The sequence below is a fragment of the Salvia hispanica genome, chromosome 4, assembly GCF_029641045.1.
Source record: "Salvia hispanica isolate PSC_SH4W2 chromosome 4, Shi_PSC_v1, whole genome shotgun sequence".
Taxonomy (NCBI): Eukaryota; Viridiplantae; Streptophyta; class Magnoliopsida; order Lamiales; family Lamiaceae; genus Salvia; species Salvia hispanica.
Window position 1 is genome coordinate 17,476,529 of NC_142695.1, and position 24,515 is coordinate 17,501,043.

Sequence of the window (24,515 nt, forward strand, 5' to 3'; positions counted from 1 at the left end):
ATATACTCCATATATATAGTGTCACACCAATTTTAACAAAGTATATAATGGAAAAAGTGAATTATATTTTTATATATTAATTTTTTAATAAAACGTACTCCTAAGTTAAATAAGTTAGGAGAGAATGTGTGGTGTAGTAAAATGTAAATGTACTTGTGGATGAAGAAAAAAGTACTACTACTAATTTGTACTCCCTCCGTCTGTAAATAGGAGTCTCGTTTTTTTTAGTCAGTCTACGAATATGAGTCTCGATTCACTTTTACTATAAATGGTAATAGGATACAATCTTCCACTGACTCATTTCACTCACATTTTATTTAAAACCAATATATACAAGTAGAACTTCTAATTCACTAACTTTTTTTCTTTCATTTTTCTTAACACACTCCTAGTAGCTGATGGAGAGAGTATGAATTAATGGGAGCATAGGTGGAATATAGAAACGTGCATTGTTTTGTCTCTCTTTCAATGTGGTTAATTTTGCCATCACATTTTTTACCATCGTAGGTTAAAGACAAATACTATGAGCTAAGTTAATTCACTGAACATGGTCATAATTTTTTATATATTGTCGTCACATGTTGGATAAGTTAATACTTCTTGGTTTGAATATTCACACAAAAAAACGTGGTAAATTTACTAGGTCCCATCAGTAACACATGACGTAATTTATTTTGTCAGTAATTTCTCCAGAATTTAATTTGTAAAAGTGAGCATACGCATTGTTCTTCAGATATTTTTACACAATATAATTAATTAAAAATATGTCCGTAGATTCAAAAAAAAAACCCTACAAGGATACATTCATCAGTAATTTATAGTAATTCTATTAATTTCGGCAAACAAACAAAGTTGCAAGTGAGCCTTAATGATTATAGATGTAAACAATATCCCCATTAATTCTTTGTAGAGAAAAAAAAACTCAACGGTGCATTTAAATTTTAAGCCACGTTAAAATATTAGTGCTATAATCATATGATAACAAGTTATAACAGTCGAACAAACTTAAAATGTTAGTGCTATAATTTTTTTGAACAATGATAAATGTATATGTACATAATATCTTTAAATTTTTAAATATAAAAATTTTATGTTGAATCGCAACATGATTTCGATCTTGATTTGAATTAATTATACAATATTTAGTAAGAAAATATTTTTTCTCTTAAATATACAAATATTTAAGTAATTTTTTTTAAAATGTTGCAAAATGACTAGTACTATGAAATTTATTTAAATCAATTAATGTTTATAAAACGATTTTCATCGTAAAATGTTAAAAAAAAATTGGTTATGTACATACAATCACGTACGTTTATCACTTTTTTTTTGCAATTTAAAACGGCATATAACTATATAAGCAGTTAAATATGACGAGAGGCCACACACTTGAATTTTGAGAGGGAATTCTGTAGTGTGGTGTATATATATATGATGGATATACCATTCAAACATCCTACACTCTGTAAATGGGATGTCCTTTGCCTACAAATACAGAAGGCCATACATTTTAAAAAATAAAGAGGGGGTTATTGATTACAGAGAATGCCTAAAGAAGAACAATTATAACTAGAAACATATGGAGGAACCATCGCTTGACTCACGGCTCCCTCATCGAGCAGGGAAAGACGGACTACTACCCACCAAATATACGAGGCAGGAATTCCAAACCTCAGCTCCAAGCCATGCTTTGCTGCCTGTCCTGCACCAAATTTGAGGTGAACCCCGGTAATGAGTGCACAAGTGTTCTTTCTCCCTGCAGCCATTTGAGCAACGTGACATGATCACCCTGATTGTTCTTCAACCTGTACAACTTTTCTGTTCCAGTTTGCTTGTGTCACGTAGATGTTGGGCCATCGGAGGCATGCAGAGACGAAACAGAGTGCGGTTGCTGCATTTGTGTTTCAGATGCAAGGCCAAGAAGCACTAGGGTTGTCCTGCCACAGTTACCAACATATAAACTGTATTACAAGAGCGGAATAATAGTCATAAACCCGTGCAGGTAAGGAATTCAATACACACATTCCCATATATACAGCATTGTCTTAGTTCCCTCCTTTTCATTCTTCTCACACAACACCTTTGATGCCTGCACTATACACGTGCACATTCTTTTTAGGGTTAAATCTTATTTTGTGTCCCCAACTTTCAGAGTTTTCTGAGAAGTTTGATTCATATTCCACTTGACATCATAAAGTAACAGAACAATGAGTAGGCTTACCGGATTAGATGTCTAGAAATCTTATCTTTAAATGATATACATATATATAGATGACGGACTGTAAATTGTAAAGAATTATGCCTCTTGCCCAAGCATTCGTGTCCCGCTCTTTTTAACAAGTCTAAGCAACACCTTTTCACCTTGTGATCCTTGTGAAGAAGTAAGAGGGTTTTATTTTGCTATTCCTTTCCATTTTGCCATAAAAAACATTGCATCTATTTTCTTGACTGTCATATCGTTCAAGAGGGGTTTCATACATACGGTTTATGTGCTGAAAAGAGACATACTAGATAACACAATGGCTGAGAACCTCTACACAAGTTTCACATACCTAGGCACAGAGGTTTTAATACTTGATTGGTTTGTACATGCAGCAAGAGGTCCACGAAGATTCGGATACTTGCTTAGAGCGCTTTCAAGCTGAGGAGACGGCAGCTGCAAGCAGATATATAGAGTTCGTATGAAAACCAAAACAATAAGGGATCACAATAACATAACAAGCGAACCATAAATACCTGGAGCAATACTTTGAAGGAATGTGGCTGTGTTTGAGAGATACATTTCAAGAAGCCAACCCATTGTTTTGGCATTCTCCAAACCTGCCCATTACCATAACATAAAGTCAGTTCCCTAATAATTCTCTAACCACAGACACAGTCAATAATAATCATAAAGTTCTGCAAAGTTAACGGGGCATAGAAACTTCACATGATACGCGACGTACCTGCCTGTTAACAAGTTTAGAAAGAATATCCATGACAAAATCAACCTGCAATGAATCAGACGGGTAAATACCAACAAAAAATTGGTCCTTTATAAAGATTTAAATGGTGGCTAATGACTACTGGAGCCATGACGAAATCCAGGTGTCGTCAGTGCAATCACAACTAGCCAGGATTCCAGTAAAGACATTACAGGTTATACAGGACTAGGACATCACCTAGCATATACTATTTCCGAAACTAAAGAAGAACATTAGATGAAGTTCAAAAGCACAACCCTACGAGGACCATCGGTAACTTCAGATCAACAGATCATAACCGCTATATTACAGATTGTGATTACAATTAAGGCCCACAAGACAGATTGAGAGGCAGTGAATTTACCAGTGACGGAAAAGCATCTATTGCTTGAATTACAGTTCTCATGAAGAGCAGGGGAAGTGGAGTTCGGTCAACCTGAAAACAAAAAAAGAGCAATGTTGATAGTGTCATTGGGAGCACTTGCATTCATGAACAAAACATATATATACCATCTGGTTTAAGGCCTTTGCCAGGACTTGTTGTGTAAAAACTGTGCGCTGCTCAAAGCAAGCTGAGCAAGTATCTGTGATCTGAAGAACAATTACATAAGACTATTAGAATAAGAACATAAACAAGATAATTCACTTGCAAAATTATATGACAGACTCTCAAGAGATTTTATAGTAGGCAATCAAGTGGACTTGTATGGAGAATCATGGCAACGTGAGCAACTTTCAAAGGAACTATGGGTGCATAAAAAACTATAGTAGGAATCCAGTTCATCCGCTTAATAATCACATTTTAATAAAAGAATGATCGGATTACATATAATTTCTGATATCAGAAATACATGCTTTTTCATATTATATGAAACTAAACTTCTTTTTTAGATCACTAATAACAACAAATATGCAAATAGGCTCAGATAAACACCTTTTTCAGTGGAAGACAATCTCTCTCAGGAGAAATGTCATGGATTGCTACCAAGACTTCGACAGGCGTTAATGCAGGACCTGTATGAGCAGAACCCTGTAGACCAAAGCAGTTGAAATCTTAGAAACATGAGACATTGAGAGAAACTTGACCAAAATTCCAACAAACCTTTTTTATCAACAGTATCCCATTTTCATATTTACTTTAGCACAACAGATGCCATAACAATGATCTATATTGAATTCCTCAAAACCTACAAGTTTACTAGACCAGTTTTGATGTCAGTCTCATGCTAAGGGTTCATCACTACACCTATTTCTAGTTGCTTGTACAACTTTGATAAGGAATGAAGTTGCTTCGCAGAAAGTGGATCTGCTTTAATATATTTATCAATTTATCAATATAAGCCTGACAGTTGACAAGGACTTTTTGGAGTACTAGACAAATTTTTCAAAAGTACAATAAGCCTGACAACTTTTTGGAGTACTAGACAAATTTATCAATATAAGCCTGACAGTCATCCAAAATTTAAAAAAAAATCAAATCCAATGGAGCCGATAATGTCCCAAAACAGAAGGATTGCTCATTTTTTTTATTTTCTTACTCCATATAACGCATTACGATATGTGCAATTTAAAGAACCAAAAACAAATTGTTAGTCTTAAAATTATCGACCTCATATGTACCTGTAATATATGAGCCAATGCCATTTGAAACTTAGGCAAAGGAAGCTGGACAAGCCGAGGGAAAATAGGTAAAACCTGGCACCACAAAAATAATAAATTGTTGCTTGAATTTTTTAAATGAAAACAAAAGGCATGTAAGAAAAGCAAATTAAAATTATTTTTGAGAGAGCAGATTTCTACTCTTCATAATAGATAAATTTGAAAATTTGAGTGGACCAAGAATCATTTTTTTGGGCAATTCTCACATGTCCAAAGACTAGATTTTATGGAACGGTGATAGTAACAGATCTTGAAATGTTTACTAATGATATCCAACCAATAAAGGTGAAGTAGGTAACTTTCTTGAAGATTGGTTCACTTTCATAAATCAGTACTACTATAATTTACAGGAGACTGGAGAGTCAGATGATAATTTCTGACCAACTCATAAACAAGTATAGGAGGTTCTGAACTTAAAGACAATCGGTGTTTACAGCAAAGAGATGTAAAAATAACTATCAAAGCAAGCAGGGATTTGAGAAAATGACATTTTCAAGCAAAAAATTGTCTATGTATGTTTGAATCCAATCATATGATTTCTTAATATTTGTGATCATTTTTGACTATACAACAGTAACAACACTCCCAGATAAGTCATCCAAGTTATCTTTAGTGGGAACACAAGAAAAGCTAATTTATTAGATCTTTACAATCGCAAATTTTAAAAAATTCAATATAAATCTCATGCAGGGAATGGTTTGTGCTTCAACATAAAACTTCAATGTCAATAAATGTAAAAGAACCACAATGTTGAACTATAGACTCATTATATAAGTGGATTTCAGAAAATAGGGAAGACTGAGCACCTCATCTCTAGAGAAGGCTGATAGGATAGGAATAAGAATAGTAGCATCCTGCAAGACAAAATTCACATAATGACCAAAAGATCATAAGGTGAAGTAATTAGCAGTAAAGATACAAAGGACACCCAAAAAAGAACCTTTAGCCTAGTTTCGTATAAATGTTTAACAGTCACCACCAAATCTGTAGGTGGTGCTCGCCCTTCAGACAACAAATGAAGAACCTTCAGGTGAAACCAAAATTATCAGCATTCGGGAAGAGCAGAATCAAAAAGAAAATTCTAGAGAACTATGGACAATTTGAGAAGAATAGGACAAGCAACCTGTGTCAACAAATCTTCACTTCCTTGAGGAGGATTTGAGATTATATGAAGTAAATCTGAATACGATGACCCTAGAGCCCTCATCAGAACAGTTATATGACGATGGACAGCCTGCACAACAATTTTTTTAAAGGACTTGCTGGAAGAGGTTAAGCTAGTAAAAGCTATTAGAAATAATTGCACCATAAAGCAAATAAGCAGGAAACAGCAACAAATTCTGACTAAGTAAAGCAGTAGGAATTATTTTACATCTGATAGTACTTTACTTTCATCAATTCAGAATCTAAGATCTACATATACAAAAGTCAATATTGCAAAGAATAGATTCACAGTCAAATAGTGAACAGAGAGCTAGAAAAGACAATGGACAGCATGACCCCAGATAACATCATAAAATAGATGTACAGAAGTTGGTCCCGACAGTCCCATTAAGTTTGAGGTACTTCGCTGAATAATTATAAATGTTCTTAAACTAAATATTATAGATAAAGACCTGCTTAACAGCCTTCGAAGAACGGGTGTAACTGTCAAAAACAAGTTGAAGAAGAGCTGGTTTCTGCAAAGAAACAAAGGAAACATCAGAAAAGCATAAGCAAGCAGAAATGTGCATGATACATCACTCCACATATTATCTCCACCAACCTTAGCACAGAGTGCAAAAAATAAGGACATGAGCCTGTGAGCTTGAGAAAATATATTTGATGAATCATCCAGGGATGCATCCTGGACTCCTTTCATAGTCTCATCTGGAGAAATCCCAGGCTCAGAAACTTGAGAAGCACTAGTGGATGTTTCTGCACTTTCTACCTAAAAAGACGTTAAACGTAAAGGAATGGTTGAACTGTTAAAGAGATACACTTAACGAGCTACAAGTACTACAAAAGGTCAATTAGTTTTTTTTCTGTATATTGTGATGTCTGGTTCCTCTTTTTTTAATTTTATTAAAAAAAGTGTAACAAAGTGGAAAATATAAGAAAATGATTATGCCGTCAGTCTATATGCTTGAGCCTACAATGGTTGTATTTATGAAGAAACATACAATAGAATTAGAAAATTTTTATAGAGAATCACGATACAGATGAAGTCAATCTATATAATTGCAACATTTGGTGTAGAATTAGAAAAATTGGGTTTTAGAAAGAGAGATCTGTACAGAAAGAACCTACTTAAATCTATCTTCCAGAGTGAAATTGATTTGTGGTATGTGGTCAAGAACAGAAAAACAGGTGCACTTCAACTGAAAACTCTCATTCAATGATCCCATGAGAAGAAAACATTCTTTAATTAGAAAAAACAATGAATAATCCATGAGCATAGTATACTAATTCTTTGGTTTGAAAGAATAACATATACATAGTCCATGCGGGATCCTAGTTATAAAGCTCAATAGCGTACAACTAACAAATCTATCAAAAATAAGGAACTCGATCTTCCAGTACACTGACATGAAACCAAGGCAACATTACACTACAACACGGGTTACGTCACATAATCATCCTAATCCTAATCCTAATCCTAATCCTAATCCTAATCCTAATCCTAATCCTAATCCTAATCCTAATACTAATACTAATCCTAATCCTAATACTAATACTAATACTAATACTAATACTAATAATACTAATACTAATACTAATACTAATACTAATAATACTAATAATAATACTAATACTAATAATAATAATAATAATAATAATAATAATAATAATAATAATAATAGCAATAATAAAGAGAACGAAACAAAGATAGAGTAAACATATTATTTGTCCTAAAAGTAAAGTAATAAATGTTGAGAATAAGATCACATGTAACGAACCTGTCCTCCAATTCTTCTGTCAGAATTTGCAGACTCTGATAGCAATGCATCTGAAGAATGCTGATCTACAGCAGACAAGAACATGTTTTTTGCAAATTGCTCAATGCTGTTAGAAATATAGCTGACTGCATATAGTTTGTTTGACACCTGACAATGGCACATAGAAACAAGGTAGAGAAATTTAGAGCAGAAACAGGTGCATAGACAACGGAAAAATAAGATAGATGGCAGCTTCCTCACCAGGCGTATAGCTTTAGCCTGGATATCATCCTTTGGGTGCACAGTACACTGCCATGTGGAATTATGAAGTTAGGGAGGGGATCAGATTGGACCAGCAAGAAATCAAAAGCTGCCAAAAGAAATTGTATACAGATCATACTAGTTTGAACTAGGCTACTAGCATACAATGGAAAATTATCTTCAAGGTCAATTTGCTATCATCTGAACTGCTGGATAGGGGATGCAGGAAATGAACAAGTAATCATTTCCAGGGCACATGCAAAAAATCTGGAAAAATGAAACAACTGCAATAGCCGCTAAATAGACAAGAGTTCAAGATAAACTAGGACATATTAGGAAGTACTCAACGAATCAGGATTTCCTCTTCTACAAGATATTGGGTGCCAAATTTATAATGCCCTCTTCACTCAATTACTTTAACAAATCATCAGGTATAAGGATTGTGTCCTTCAAAATCATCATTCGCCATCTACCACAAAAGTTTATTAGTTGCTCCCTCCGTCCCACTCTAAGTGACATATTTTCCTTTTTGTGATGTCCCAGTCTAAATGACACATTTCTAAATATAGTAACATCACTCTCTCTACTTTTTTCCTATCTCTTACTTTATTCTCTCCACTTTACTCACAAAACAACACTACATAAAATCCCGTGCCGAATTAGAAATGCTCCACTTAGAGTGGTACAGACTACAGAGGGAGCATTGCATTAGTAAAGCTACATTACAATGATAATGATCAGCATACAGCATTGAATATAAGCATTTCCCCCTGATTCTTTTTTCCATTTGTTTGTTTTTTCTAGACTTCACTGGTTCTTATCTTAGGTCCCAAAACTTTATGAAAGCCAAGAAAACATATCCAGAGGTGAAACTCTAACTCAGCACTTTTGAATATAGAAGGAATTTATTAGAACTAAAGGTACTCATTTGCTACTTGGATTTACTAGAACTAAATGATATTCATTTGGTACTATTGTGTAATGAGGACTTCATGGGATCAGGTTGAACTTGAAGTCTACAACTATAAGGATACCCGAACAACCCGACATGACTATTCAAAACAAATGCATGCGCCATTCAGTAACTGTTTTGTAACAGAGGCTAGACTATTGCCAAATTCCTAGTTACAAACTAAAGACAAGCAGTGTAGTCTCATTTTATAAAACTATAACTTAATATCAAGACATGGTAGCATTCACTTCACCTATGCTATATTTTCCCTGTAGACATAAAACATTATGTCGACCAGCATAGTTCACAATCAAGAACTCACAAAGACTAATTTTGCATAACACTCTTCCAATATGAATGATTGAAAATGATAATGTGACTAAAATGAGCGTTTGTCATCAATAGTACCGTTGGAGGTATATATTGATACAGCTATGTAATAATATTATCATCTTTTCTAAGCAATATTAACGGACTGATCCATCAATCAAGCCATGCGGAAGTCTAAGCATCTGTAATATTTATTGATGAGAATACTGACAATTAGCATTCTTGATCAGCTATCTAGATTGAGAGATTCTAATATTCCAGATTTGAATCCAGCATACAACTACAGAATTAAGTTAATTTTATTAATAAATATACCCTCCCAACTAAATTCAGCAATCCCTAGTTTTTCAACACCTAAGCTTCTTGCATGACTTTGTATAGAAATACAAGCCTTCATGCAATTAGTTACCATGCATTTTTAGTTTTAACTGAAGAAGACAGAGACTCTGAGTTTAAGACACCAAACAGTATCAATTCCAGAGTAATTAATCCAATAATTTCCAAAATAATCTACACATTGTCACTTCTTAGCATCATATCATGAGGAAGTTACCTTCAAAGCTATATCGAGACATGCTTGACGAATGAAAGGACGACTAAGAATTAAGCTCCACACTACACCAAGGCCCTGAGTGACACGATCACTATCACGACCATCGGTTCCAGAATGACTTTTGGTACACATGTCATCCAACATCCCCAGTACAGAATCAGGTATGTGTGGAACTTCACCAAGAAGTCGACTAAAAGATTTGTTAGATGCTGGTAAATCCACTAGCAAAGATTTTGCCTGCATTTGAAGTTCAAAGCATCAAATATTTTTTGGGCAACACTAATATAGATAAGTTAAAAGATCTCCTACCACTCCCAAAAGGAAATTCTCATATACAGCAGCAGCAGATGATGCAGAGTCTGAGATCACAAGACTATGGAGATGGTATAGGATATGCAACACAAGCTCGTGACCCTGAGAACAAAATAATCAAGAAAAACTAACCAGTAAGGGTTCAAAAATTAATGAGAAAAAAACAACTCAGCTGACTATTGTTCATTTTACAGAGGCAGCACTGATGTGAAGGGTAGTAACAATTAAATCTATATCACATAATTCTGTTAAGAATAAGATGGGAGCTAGAGTGTTAGGAGTGTTGGAAACACAAAGAAAAATCCAGGTTCATAAGGTATCGAGATAGACCTTTTGCTGTTCATAATCTGATATTATGAGTTTCTGTGCCATCTCAATCACATCACTAACGTCAATCTACAAAAAAAAAGACATGGCAAAACTCAGGACCAATGACAGAGATACAGAGTTTTACTAAGAAATGTAAAGTAACAGCAGAGCTACGGAAAGAGACAGTTGGAATTCATACAATATTGTTTCTGCGATCTGCAAATTCCATTTTGATTTTTTAAAAAGTTAAAGTTGTAATAAATACAGTAGTATGGGATACACATAGCTAGCAAGCCAATGGAAAAAAAAATGTACAACTTAGATTAGTAGTTCATGATTTGAATTGAGCCATTTATAATTTTAGTCAAGTTTTCAGTGTATATATGAAGTACAGCAATGGGGCAAATTTGCAATGTACCATTTTGTATCAGGACACCATAATCCATGATGACCAGACCCTCTATTCTGTATACCTCCGAACGAATCTCATGTGTTTAAGTATAAATCACTAGATAGCAGATTATATGACCAAAATTCACTTTGAGCAGACCCAGGAACTCTATAAAGTTAATTTTATATTTGTCATGCTTTTGATACTATTGCTATCAGAGAAGTAAAGATGAAAGAAGTGAAAAGCTAATTGCAACAACAAATAGATACTTTCTGTTAATGAACTTTTAGGTTTCAATAATCTCAGCCATTTAGTTTACAAACACAAAAGGTCACTGTTCACACTTCCTTTAAGTTGATCCATGCATAATAACAGCTATAATTGTTTCCACTGCTACATGCACTACCTTTGATCTCCTTCAGAACTGAAAGAAAGTTCACATTGTAAAAGAAATTGCTACAATCTTTTATAAGTAAAATTATTATACTTCTAAACATTTAAGCAGCAATAATCCACAGTGACAAACATACAGAATCTGTCAGACTGTTTTTTTCAGTGTTAATAGCAACAAAATGGGTAAGAATCTACATGTTTATTTTTATGAATTTTGTTGTTCAGCAGCATAATTGTTTTTCCTAGCAAATAAGTACAGTAAATTATTTAATATATGAATTTCCAATTCTGAAGGAACTAAATAGTTTGCATGTAGCAGTTGAAAAAATTGTAACTCTATTAACACTATTGATAAACTTGCAGATGGAACCTTGTATGGAGAACCTTTTGTGCTTGTGAACCACATAATTTCATCAAGACCTAAGTTCATTACCAAGTAGATTATTTGCTGTAATGATTAAATTTACTCTTATAGAAATTGCTTCTCTGTTAGTAACAGAAATAAGATAAATCCAAACTTAACAGCTTAATAGTGTTTCATTCTCCTCAAAGTGGTGTGTATTCATTGAATCTACTTTCTAGTGAGTAAACATTTACATTCTCTTTAATCAGTTATCAATAAATCCAACTCAATAAAATTTCTATTGAAACATAAGACTATATTAAGCAGGAGAGGAAGCCTCTGTTTTGAGAGATGGAAACCAACAGAAAAGGAGAACATAAGAGCGAAAATAATTTCACTAAAACAACAATTATTCAAGGGAATCTCAGGGCATGCCTGTGCGAACAGTCGGGCGACAAGTGCAATTTGTGTTTGTTTAATATCTGTTCTCTGTGAATTCTGGTACTTATTAATTATCCGTTCAAGTGCCAGTCTTCTTGCATGTATTTGATGATCTTCATCAAGCTCAATATACAAGGGAAGCACTGGCAACTCAGCAGATGCACTCTCAGATTCTTCGACATTTGGAATATCTGGCGGTAGTTCATCAGATGCTTCTGATGAAGGGGAGTAGGCCTCGTCAAACATGGCTACACCCATTGATGGCTGAGAAACAATGTCCTCTTTGCCAGTAGATGGTGAAAGATGTAAATAATTGGTTGCATCCTTATCTGGAGTGATTACATTGGCATCAAAATCATGGACTTCATATTTCTGGATAGACTCATCAACTTCGATTGTCATTGGCGAGTCTGGAAGATTTATGTCAGTTTCAATTGTGGGCAGAGGCTGAGGAGCACATTCAGGTACAGATTGAGGTACTGATAAGAGTACACTGGAGGAGCTGACAGGATTGAAATCAGGCTCTACAGTCGGATGTTGGACAGTACCAACATTTTCTTCCATAACATACGTTTGGGGCATATCCGTAGCAGCCAACAAGCGCCTTGGATCAAGGCGCCGAGGATCCTGGAAGGTTTACCGAATGTTAAGGAACAGCTGCAGAAGAAATAATTAAACAAAAACATATATAGGGATGGCCTCCCCTCTCACCAAGAAAAAACTTACCCTTCGTGGATCACGTTTAGAATCTGTAGATAGATTAGCAGTAGCAAATGTATCTGAATCTGCAACACTAGTCGGGCTCAATGATGAAGCAGGTAACTGAGCCAAATGGTCCAAACTTTGCGTAGAAGTTGCAAAACCATTTGATCCAACTACTTGGGCAGGATCACTAGTGTCACTAGGATGATTCAAAGATAAGTTACCGTATCTTGTCAAAGGAGGTGGATTCTTTGGCAAGTGCTTCATATTGGTGATGACAATATCAGCAAGTAAATCGGCATGAATATTTGATATTAGAATCTCCAGAGACTCGACTCCTCTTTCTCCTTCGGCAATTAAAGCGCCAATCATAGCAACCATCTGCTCCACTGGAGTCAGATCCCCATCCAACACAGGGGGCTTAGCAGATATTCCATTAACATGATTCTGCCCTGCATCACTAGCAGTGGTAGTTTTATTGTTATGGGGACCGTGACGTGACTTCTTAGAAGAGGCTTCAAAGATATTATTCTGATTTTCATTGTCCAATTGAGCTGTCCTTTTCTTTGTCAACTCCCCTGAAATATGCAACTGACTTGACAGCTGATCATCCTGAGGATAAAGACTCAATTACAAAAAAAATATAACGTGTATATATATTATATAAACATATATATAAATCATGTAGATTGCAGTCCTCTCATAGTACTCCCTTCGTCCCACTATAAGCGATTCGTATTCCTTTTCGGGACGTCCCACCTATAGTGAGCAGTTCCCTTTTTTGACAAAAATATAACTCAATTACTCTATCATACTTTATTCTCTCTCCACTTAACTCTAAACATCATTTTCTTAAATATCGCCAAAAGAAAAACGCCTAGCTTATGGCGGAACGGAGGGAGCAACATACATCCCCTTATCGGTGCATAATGTTGAACATAAAATGCATTTATATGGACTTCTTGAGTTAATGCATTTTATGCACTTTTGTTCAACATTGTGCATTTTTGGATTATTTAACAACATGCACTGGTAAGGGAATTTAAGGTACTCCCTCCGTCCCTCTGTAGCTGGGTCGTATTCCTTTTTGGGTTGTCCCACTGTAGCTGAGTCATTTCCTTTTTTGGCAAAAAGTACTTTACTCTCTCTTGATCTCTCTACCTTTTTTCTTTCTACTTTATTCTCCTTTTACTTAACTTATTCAAAACATTTTTTCTTAAATCCCGTGCCGAAAAGAAATGCCTCTACTACGGAGGTACGGAGGGAGTACTACAGTAGTTAGGGAATTTATATGATCTCTTCTCTGTCCTTTATTTATGTACAATATCGGCAATGGGCAACCAAAGAGACCAAATAACACAGATTTTCTGTTCTTCCATGTCCCTATGTACCTTATTGAACTGGAGATCACGTGAAGCACGCTCATTGTTTCTCATGATTTTATCCATTTGTCGGATAACCTGCTCAGCAGCATCTCCAGCATTCATTGCTCGCAACTCTTTAAGCAGTTTCTCTCTCGACTGGAAAAATTAATCAATTTCGAAAAAAGAATTTTTAATAGTGATTGATATATTCTTTCTGATGCTGTAAAAAGAATGATGATACAGCAAAGTAATATAATATGAACTTTACCTCGATCATGATAGGATGTGTACACCTTAGAAATCCTAAAAATGCAGTTCTTAGAGAATATTGAATGCTGACTGTATGGCAGCCTTTGGCCATCTCCATACTTGGACTAAAGTCGAGCAGTGCCTTCAATACAGTTTTGTAGTAGACAGGCCTTTTCCTTGCAATAGCTACAAGACTGGACATAGCGATGTTAGATTGTGTCAACAGATAGAGCAGGTATACATCTGACAAAAGGTTAATGTTTTCTACCAACAAACTCATACATATTAAAGATTAAAAGCATCTGCAAGATGTGGCCACAGAAACAATTACAAAGATCGCAACTTACAATAGACATTTGATCTAGGCACAGGATTATAACAAGAAGCAGCTCCAGTTAGACAAAAATGGCTCCAGTGACAAAGATAAAAGAGTATAATACGCACTCAATTAATAAGTATGAGAAGGGACTAGATGGGTACATCCATGGTATTAAGAACAAATAAACCAAGAGAAGTGATACTCTTCAAGTATCACAATAATCTAACTTATCAAGTAGATTCCCAATAATATAACTATATGTGTGAAGATTGTGCAGAATTTTCAGTTTCTCCATTCATAGATATATATTTGATTGGCAGACCTAGGCATACTGCCATATAACGCCACACTTAAAAAGCTGGACAGCATGCTGCAATGATAGCACAAAAAAGGCAGTTGAACTTATGCTAAAACAAGTTGCCAACTTTAGTTGCCCCTCAAGAAAAGAGGTGGCCTTTACATGCACTCCACTATGATGCAGATTACCTCATAGGTGCAATTTTAAAGAAAATCTACATCAACAAACATTTTAGCACCTTGTTTGTTGTTTGATCAAAAATATTGATACAGTCACTTAATGAATCTACAGCACAGGTCTCAGACACAGATATAAACATGCATGAGTGAAGGGGATAACATTATAACACAGGCAAAGAGTTGATATGGTTACAACACAAAACTTGTAAAGGAACAGCTCTGGAACAAGTCTATTTGAGAATGCACAATCAAACACACAATGTAATCACATTATGTAAACACAAGCAGACATCAACATATAACTATGAGTGTGAATGCGTTAGATATTATTGTTAAAAGGAAAAAAAATTAACGGTAATCGGAATTAACTTTTAACTATTAATATAACAACTTATAAGCATGTCTACAAATTAAACTAAGATACCATCATTAACTCATCTCCAGAAGCTAAGATGCACTGAAGAAAATATCATGTTGAGAAAAAGGCATGACAGCTATTAGAGGTCAACCCTTTCCTGTCCAACCCACCATGCCTTAACAAATAACAACTCAAATTATTTTCCATATATTTCTATATAACTGCTTTCTTCATTTATGATGCCATTTGGTTAGGTCACAAAAATCGAACTAGTAACAAAAAATATCAATGATGTCACAACTCACAAACCATGTGAAAATAGGAAACATAAGCTGATCGATATAAAAAATTGTATTAAGATTAATATATCATATCATCAAATGATACATGCCAAAAAGATAATAATGTTATGTATCCAAGTTCCAAGCCTATGAATGTAGATTTATTTGATATGAATCATACAGTAACTAGTGCTGTAAAAACCGCTCAAGCTGTGTGCTTCGAGGGATGGGTTTGAGGATGGATCTGATGCTCAGGGCGGAGGCCTTTGTGGATGGGTTTGAGGCTTAACTCTTAAGACTCGCCAGACTGAGGCACATGCCTCAGGGTGCTGAGTCAGTGCGAAGCGCCCCTGAGGCGTCTAAAGTTAGGACTATTTTATTGTTTATGGGTCTTGTTTTATGGGCCCAACCATAATTACAAACCCAAAAAAAAGCTCAATCATTTCAACCATCAATTAAATGTCCATTCAGATCTAACCAAACTAATAAGTGACATCACCCAGAACTCAACATATTGCAAGACAAATAGTGAGGGTCAATGAGAAAACGCTCACCTATTGACAGCAGTAATTGTCACGCAACCAGGAAATTTACTTGCTGACAGCAACATTTCTAATAAGATCTCTAGATGTCTATTTGCATCTGACATGAGCACGTGAGGATTCAGAATAGGATGACTATCCGCTATCCATGAGACATTAAACATCCTTCCTTGCCTCGCTATCACTACAGGCAAAGCAAAATTGCAGGTGTCATATTAACAATACAGAAAATATAAATATATGAAAAGAACGTTGTTAAAAGGCAATCCATTATAAATGGCTTTCCAATTAATATATCATTAAAAATGCTTACCTTCAGGGTTGCACATATCAAACTCAGTTGAATCCAATGTGAAGCATAAAATAAATGTTTCAATAAACTTTATCGCTAACAACTTAGGACCAATAGGCCCCGCCTGCAAAAAGATCCAGAAATCAGCCACAATTTAAAATAATTCGACTACAGAAACAAGAAATATGCACAACAGCTTCCCACATGGAGATATCTAGATAGATGATCCCCTTAGTTTTGGTGCCAGATGTATTGGTTATGTGAAGACAGGTTTGGATGCCACTATATCTAATCTGCTACGTGGTATTTGTTGAAAAACAATAACATCTCTATTACCTGATTCTAGACATCAGAGTATCAATACTTACGAATCTTTGAAAAGTAGCTGATACTACATAATGAACATAGAGAAACTCTAATTGCCTTCACTTAGGTAGGCTCAATAGTTTACTCCCATTAAAAATGCAATGTTTTCCTTATTGGGTTGTCCCATTAAAAATGAAACATTTCCTAAAAGGGAAACAACATCATCTCTACTTTTTCATCTCTCTTACTTTATTCTCTCCACATTAACTCACAAAACAACACTACATAAATCCCGTGCCAAAAAGCAAATGTTTCATTTCTAATGGGACAGAGGGAGTATAAGAAAAAGTTGCTTGACCAGATACAACACATCCCTGCTGATGTGTATGCTGATGTGTAAAAGGACAAACCAAGTGATAACAATATCAAAAGCAACTATCACACAGAACAGAAAAGTTGGGTTAAATCATGATCCGACAGCATGCATCTAAAGAGTAATCTCAATACATAATAAGACAGAAGATCATACGTTGTAACAACGATAACAAAAATTAAAGTGTGTAAAGAGTTTTTGTAACAAAGTTGGGGAGCTGTATATTGTAACTGTAGTGGTTTTCGTTGCATATTATGTGAATGTCCATCCTAATTATAGGTGTGTTTTATGGCACCATCGAATTTTTAGTTTCTTATCCAGAATATCCAATAACAAAATAACTCCTCACAAGTCACATCTACTGTTTTCCTTACTGTTATTTTCAGCTTATGTAATCTCAGTTTAATATGTGTTTGCATCTTTGCTCTTTCTTCATTTTTAGCTTGCATTCTGCATCTTCATCTATTAGTGCATCTGGAATGTATTATTCTTTTGAGGACAAAGGGCACCAAAAAGTGACTAGCATGCTAGCACCTAAAAAATATCCCATCATTTGAACAGGAGAGAAAATAGATTATTATTAAGGTTGTGGCCAAGAAACAACAAAAAATACATAGCTAGACTCAGAATTGAATGAACAATACATAGATTATATTCATAATTTACGTACTTCTGGAAGAGTGAGTAGTGCCAAGGACTTAAATTTTCCAAATCAATAGAGATTACTATGTGACTGTATAGTGGTCAACCATAGAACTAAGAAGGTTTTTGGTATGGGGTTCAGTAGAGAGGGAACGGGCAGAAATATAGTTTCTTAACAACTACTTTCAATCGAATTTGGGGCTGGGTGTGCCAATATCATCATGGGCCACTGGGTTGAATGAAAAATCTCTAGCTGAAAAAAAAAAACCATGCTTCTCATTGCACATAATCATTGACAACATAATGTGAAGTTTGCATAAGCACTACCATATGAGACTGTAGTAATCGGCATTTTTCAGCAGTAAAAGACATTATGTTAACAACATTACACATACCTCAAAGATAATGCCTAAAACAGCATCCCTAAATTTGATCAAGCCTGTCCAAAGTTCTTCAAGCCATCTTTGAACTATACCACGCCGTTGAAACTATAATATTTTAAAATAAAGCTTTAAAGTTTCATAGATACACGTGAGCTTAAATCAATAATCTAATAGCATAAAACAGATGGAAGTTAATTAGGTAAATCCATAAATTTGATCAAGCCTGTCCAAAGCTCTTGAAACCATCTCTGAACTATACCACACCATAGAAACTATAATAAGTATTTTTTTTAAAAGCTTTAAAATTTCATAGATATACATGAGCTTAAATTAATAATCTAATAGCATAAAACAGATGGAAGCAAATTAAGCCAAAGCAAATAAAGAGACAAGGATTTTCAAGTATAGGACATACTATATGATAAGAAAAACAACTGCTGACGCATCAACATATACTGATACAAGGTATCGCTAATACTCCATATACTACTATGCATGGTGTCTTGTCTCTAGGGAGTAGGGAAAATTATTCAACAGGATCAGCCTGATATTTGAAATCGTGTTTCAAAAGCTTTTCCTGATAAAAAGCATTTTTTGTCTTCACACATGATATACAAAACAACTATCAATAACATAGCAACTACAGAGCTACTGAGGCAGACAGAGAAATCAAGGACATAAACTTGCTTTGACAGAGATGCCCAAAGACACAATTCCATCCAAGACTACAAAGATGGACACAAACTTGCTTTGACACACATGCAGAGAGAGAGAGAGAAACCTGCAATGCCAGCTCTTCCAGCACGCTGGAGAAAATTTTTGTGCCAGTGATAATAGATTGTGTTGCAACAATTGGATTATTATCTTTCAAAAATGTCAATAAGACAGGAAATAATATGACAAGATGTTCACTTTCTTTGGCCCGGGCTTCATCAATTACCCTGTCAACCAAAATCACAGTTAATTGATGAAACAAACTATGTGGCAATTATCCAACAAAGTAGAACTACCGAGATATGCCAAAACTGCAATTGTAGTGTCTTTAGATGAGGACAGTTGTCAAGATAGACATATCAAAAAAGGCCTCATTTTAATGGAAGTGCAACAGATACTTACGCTGCATCAGCAGTAAAAACAATAACCTTTACGCTATGGAGCGCTTACATGTCGATTAACATTACGCGCCATAGGAAAAAAGGTTGATGCTAGCATTATATATTGAAAAATGAGCTCATGGCGACGTGAGGTCATAAATTAAAAGGTTAAAACATGCATAAACGAAAAAAAACCTCCCGCCAACTAAAATTGAGTGAAAACCGGAGGAAAAAACAAACTTTATGCATGAATTACTCACTCAAGGAGATATTTCCTGACTAGCGGTTCGGGGGAAGACTGGAGCTCAGCCAAGTAGGGGAAAAGCTCCGCGGCCTGCGACGGCTCTACAGAAAACAATATGTCTTTGGCCTGCTTCAATGACGATAACTTGACGGCCAAATCTCCATGGTTGTTCGCCGCGGCGAGCAGGGAGAGCGCCTGGTCCCTGGCCAGGGCGCTAGCCATGTGATAGTTGATTGAGTTTGAGGATAATTCCTCAACTAGGCGTAGGTATTATTAGAAAAAGGGTTTCTAGGGTTTTGAATTGGGGAAGCAGAAATGTAATCAGATTTGGTAGGGGTTAGGATTTGGGATTATGATATTAATGTTGACGTTTATGAACGGATTTCTCATTTAAATGGGAACGAAAGGCGTCGGACTCTCGTGAATTAAATATTGATGAAGATGGATACCTCATTTTTTTGAGAACCGTTGGTTTCTATTTGAATCGGTTAGAATCAAAGTGGATCACCTACTCAAAGAAGATAAATATCATTTGTACGAGTCTTGTGCCACCCTCGGCGACCAGGCCCAGCCACGCCCAACGAGCCGACGCACGAGTCATGCATCCTCTCAACTCGAGACATGCCATAAGCTGTGCGGTGCGCCTCTGCGATCATCTAGGGTGTCATTCACCATTTTCATCCGAGACTAAGCTTTTTTTTATAGGTAAGCTATATAATTAATATAGGAAATTATGTTTTATTTCACTATATTTCTATTAGATTATAAGCATAATTTTATATAGATAAGTAAAATATCTATTACTGCTACATTTGTATTTTAATTAATTATTATAGCTAGATACTTAGATTTTGATTATAAGGCTTATATAATCTATATGGAGTGACCAATTGCTAACTAATTACTAATTTAATCATTAGATTAGGAGAGCTAGTGGTTGATATAATGTGTGGATTATATTTTAAATTTAAATAATTATTAAATAAAATTAAAGGGTTTTAAGGTCAATTTTCTCTTATTAAAATTATCCTAAAATTTTAAATTTACGTAACTCTCTCAATTTAAATTATTTTTCACAAAAAATATATCAAATTAAAGGTAACTTTATAAGGATTCTAACGAGATCTCAATTGCATATGTTCCAACGACGTTCGGAAGATGAAATTTGATAAGCAGATTTTTATCAAAAAATATATCAAAAAATTTAATATAATGCATGTAAAATCTCAATAAAACAATGTAAAATCTCAATAAAATTGTGTTGATATTTTCGTTTACTTGTGTTGAAATATTCAAGTCATTCTTTTGTATTTGTAATACACTATGTTGATATAAAAAAACACGGAAATTGTGATATGATAACAGAATGACGATCTTATCCATTTGTTGTTATTTTGTTTATTATTTATTGAAATTTGTAAGATTTAGTTTTATCTACTCATTTTAAAATTTAAGAATGTAAATTTAATTTTAATTTTAGATTATGATACTATAAGCCATAGATGAGAACTCATAATCTACACATGTACTTAATTGGTTATAGTTTTATTTATTGATAGTCGAACACAAAATAAATCCCATTTAACAAAACTAAGCCATAGTTGACAATATTTTAAATAAAAAAAAAATCGTAGTCACATATGGTCTCATACTTTTTTCAGTTAAAAATGTAATGCCTGAAACAAAATTATACTAAAAAAATTTCACATATATTATCCTATATTCCTATTGGCGATTTTGTCAGTTCAACTTCATCACATGGACACTCGCCGCGCTCAATGTTTTTAAGATTTTATTTCTCCATTTTTTTTCTTCAATATGTTTTTTGCATGATAGTGCCTATTTGTATGACCATCATCCATCACCGTATATTTTGAGTTTCTATCACTTATCCACTAATTTTTACTCATTATATGTTTCTCTCGCAACCCTTATAGCTCGTACTGTTAGGATTGGCATACTCAGGGACGGAACCAGAAATACAAATTAGCCGATGTTGAAATTTAATAAAATAATTATTAATATTTAATATTATATATATTATAGTTATTTAATTTGATTTATTATTCTGATAGATTTGTAAATAATATGCAATCAAATTTAGAAAACAATGATACCCCTATTTTGTTTGAAATATGAAAACAAGCAACCATAAATGTTGAGAAATCAAAAATTAAGTTGAATGAGGTATTAGATCGAAATACATATAAAAAGAAGTATTAGAATAAAAACTAATTTATTTGTTGTAATTTTGTTATTTGGTTTTTAATTTGATGTAATGTATTTCAAATAGTAAGTTATTCGAATAACTGTTTTTAATTTTGATGTTAGTATAATTTAGGTGAATCCAATTAAATATAATAAGGCATTAATTAAATAAAGCCATTTAATTATTTTAGTAAAATAAAGTAATTAATCTCAAAACCAATTTAGTTCATTAACTTTTCAAATCATTGAATATTGGGGTCATTTGACTAAATTAATCAAAATTCAAAACCCATTTAAAAGGCCCAATTGATCAAAACCGAAAAACGCGTGCCGCATCTTCTTCTTCCTCCCTCTGGTAAAAGCTACTCCCATCTGCATATTTTTCTTTTCTTCTACGCTGATGCAGTTGTGGAGGTCTTTCTCTAATCTCATAATACAAATAAAAAATTAAATCTTTCATAAACATAAATGGGTTCGGCGCCGGCCAAGCCCCCGCTCGCTGTCTCCGTCCTTGGGCATACTGAAAAGCATATTTCGAGCATGTTGCACAGATAGAATTGCTTGTATATTCTACAATCCACTTTTAACCCAAAGCGAGAAGAAGTAATTTTATCACATTGATGTTTGTTTGTGCATTTATAAGATGTTTCTCAAACATTTAAATGTATAAGAAGCAAACAAGTCTAATTCTTCTGCATAGTAGACTGATCGTGAACGATGTTCACAGAAGGTGACGCAGTCAGTCCTTTGTAGAAGAGAAATAGAATTTCACAACCTAAATAGGCTTTGACTACCTATCGTGAAAGGTTGCAGTGTCAGTCCGCATGTTTCCTTACCTTATGAAATTAACGACACTGGTGTAGCATAGCACTGAAGGATCTAACAACTGAGATAAGTCTTTCTTGCTATTTACTGAAAGACGAGGTCTCGGTGATTGTTATTTCTTAATCATTGTTGACATAACATTGAGCATACGATATTGATTATGCACTACTTTGATTTATCAAATGGTGCAGATTTTTCGCAATCCAAGAATCCTGATATCTTGGGTAGTGGTGTCTAGAGGTGCTAGTATTGTTATTGCAATGAATCGTGTGCTGGATGAGTCCAGTTTGATAATATCTTCAAGAGGTGTTCGAAAAAGGTTTTATTATTCAGAAACCCGGCCAGTTGGAATTTTTTCCAGAATAATAAATAAAGATTTTAAACTAAACAACTCTTGGAAAAAAGATATTAATTAATTAAAGTCAAATAGCAGACTTAAATTAATTATTGAATATTTATATCTTAAACACAGGAAATAATAAATTAAAGAGGTAAAGCCCAGATTACTCGTAATTTGGGATTGGACGGGCAATCAATATTATTTTACTGTAGTGGTTGATAATAATATTTTGTCGGACTTGTATTAAATTGGGGCTCAATTTAATTAGTAAAAGTCCAAGGTTTGGCCCAAGTCCAACCTCCATGGATCCCTAATCTGGCCCATCATAACTCTATATAAAAGGAGATTAGAAAGAAGATTTAGAGTGAATTAACTCATTAATTTTTGTGCTCCCCTCTAGGAGTGGACGAAAAATCGTTTTTGACAAAACTGATATTCTGTCTTCTTTCTAATCAAGCCCTTTTCGATTCTGACAAGCTTTGCCCACCCAAAGGTCAGATTCTGAGTTCGGGATACAGATTAGAAGATTCGTGGTTGAGTACGAAGAACATCACGTGGAGAGGCGCAAGCAATGGTCGATTCTTTGGAGAATCAGATCTGTGAATCGCGCTCCGATTCTCGAATAACACAATCGCAACAAATCGAAAACAAAGAAAAAGAATCAACAAGAAGAGTTACGTGGTTCGGCCGTAAAATGCCTACGACCACGGAGAAGGTGATCCAAGCTTTATTCAAACACTCCAAAGAAATCACAACAAGAACTACAAACAATTGAGAACATCAAGAACACTCAAGCTCACATACAACTCGCTCTCTACACTCACAGTAGGAACAAATGCGAACCTCACCAAGATAGTGTTTTCCCTCTTGATTTGTCTCTCAATTTCTAACTGAAGAAAAGTGTAGGCGTGAGTTGCTCCCTTTTATCTGAAGCTTCGAGCTGCAGAACAGAATCTGTTGAGGCCCTAATTTGAAATCAACTTCTTATTTTATTTCACTTTAGTCCTCAACTCTTAACTATTTGTTAGTTCCACCCCCAACAAATCTCCACCTTGGAGCTAATGAATAGCTTCAGACCATCTCCTCTAATCACCCTTCATCACCATCGGACCCAACTGATCAACTCCATGCACAATTTGAGCTTGGAGCTGGGCAGTGTCTTAGTGAACATATCTGCTGCATTCTCATCTGTAGAGATCTTCACCACTCTTACTGAACCTTTACTAACCTCATCCCTTATGAAATGGAGTCTTACATCCACATGCTTACTCCTCTCATGGAACGTTTGATGTTTAGTCAAGCATATGGCACTTGAGCTGTCACAGTTAACCTCCACAGAACTTTGCTCAATCCCAAAATCTGACAAAATTCCCTTGAGCCAAAAACTCTCTTTCACTGCTTCAGTCAATGCAATATACTCGGTTGTAGAGAGCCACTACAGATTGCAGACAAGATTTCCAACAAACAACACTTCCAAATAGGCAGAAAACATACCATGTTTGAGACTTCCTTGTATCAATGCTGACTGCATAATCAGAATCACAGAATCCCACAAGAGGCTCCTTGTCTCTTTCCTTGCATCTCTTGAACATGATTCCATACTCTCTGGTTCCCTTCATGTATATGAGAATCCACTTAAGAGCTTGCCAATGCTCCATTCCAGGATTTGCCATAAATCTACTAGCAACACT

The 24,515-nt window shown here is 34.8% G+C and overlaps 1 protein-coding gene across 2 annotated transcripts; it reads right to left on the reverse strand.

Annotated features, from left to right (window-relative positions):
• Positions 1 to 1,394: 1,394 nt before the first annotated feature.
• LOC125193807 (uncharacterized) lies at positions 1,395 to 19,973 on the reverse strand. 2 transcript variants are annotated; one of them, XM_048091698.2, is made up of 27 exons: positions 19,468 to 19,970; positions 18,895 to 19,054; positions 18,126 to 18,218; positions 16,431 to 16,533; positions 16,130 to 16,301; positions 14,160 to 14,334; positions 13,919 to 14,047; positions 12,552 to 13,139; positions 11,820 to 12,452; positions 10,279 to 10,344; positions 9,946 to 10,050; positions 9,637 to 9,873; positions 7,802 to 7,849; positions 7,562 to 7,708; positions 6,388 to 6,552; positions 6,239 to 6,301; positions 5,746 to 5,856; positions 5,563 to 5,646; positions 5,429 to 5,476; positions 4,584 to 4,658; positions 3,898 to 3,993; positions 3,474 to 3,554; positions 3,328 to 3,399; positions 2,946 to 2,990; positions 2,737 to 2,820; positions 2,553 to 2,656; positions 1,395 to 1,937 (listed from the first exon to the last, which is right to left on the reverse strand). In XM_048091698.2, the coding sequence occupies exons 1-27, from the start codon at positions 19,671 to 19,673 to the stop codon at positions 1,838 to 1,840; spliced, it is 3,990 nt and encodes a 1,329-aa protein (XP_047947655.1). In that variant the 5' UTR covers positions 19,674 to 19,970; the 3' UTR covers positions 1,395 to 1,837. The 2 variants fall into 2 exon arrangements, with proteins under 2 accessions (XP_047947655.1, XP_047947656.1); XM_048091699.2 differs by lacking the exon at positions 18,126 to 18,218 and having other exon boundaries at positions 19,468 to 19,973.
• Positions 19,974 to 24,515: the final 4,542 nt, after the last annotated feature.

Bases quoted from the DNA above. Each gene is read 5' to 3' on its own strand.
- LOC125193807 (XM_048091698.2), bottom strand. From the start codon at position 19,673: ATGGCTAGCGCCCTGGCCAGGGACCAGGCGCTCTCCCTGCTCGCCGCG. The intron at 12,453-12,551 runs GTAAGTTTTTTC...TAAACCTTCCAG, and splicing joins CTAAACGTGATCCACGAAGG to GATCCTCGGCGCCTTGATCC. The intron at 5,477-5,562 runs GTTCTTTTTTGG...TTTGTCTTGCAG, and splicing joins TATACGAAACTAGGCTAAAG to GATGCTACTATTCTTATTCC.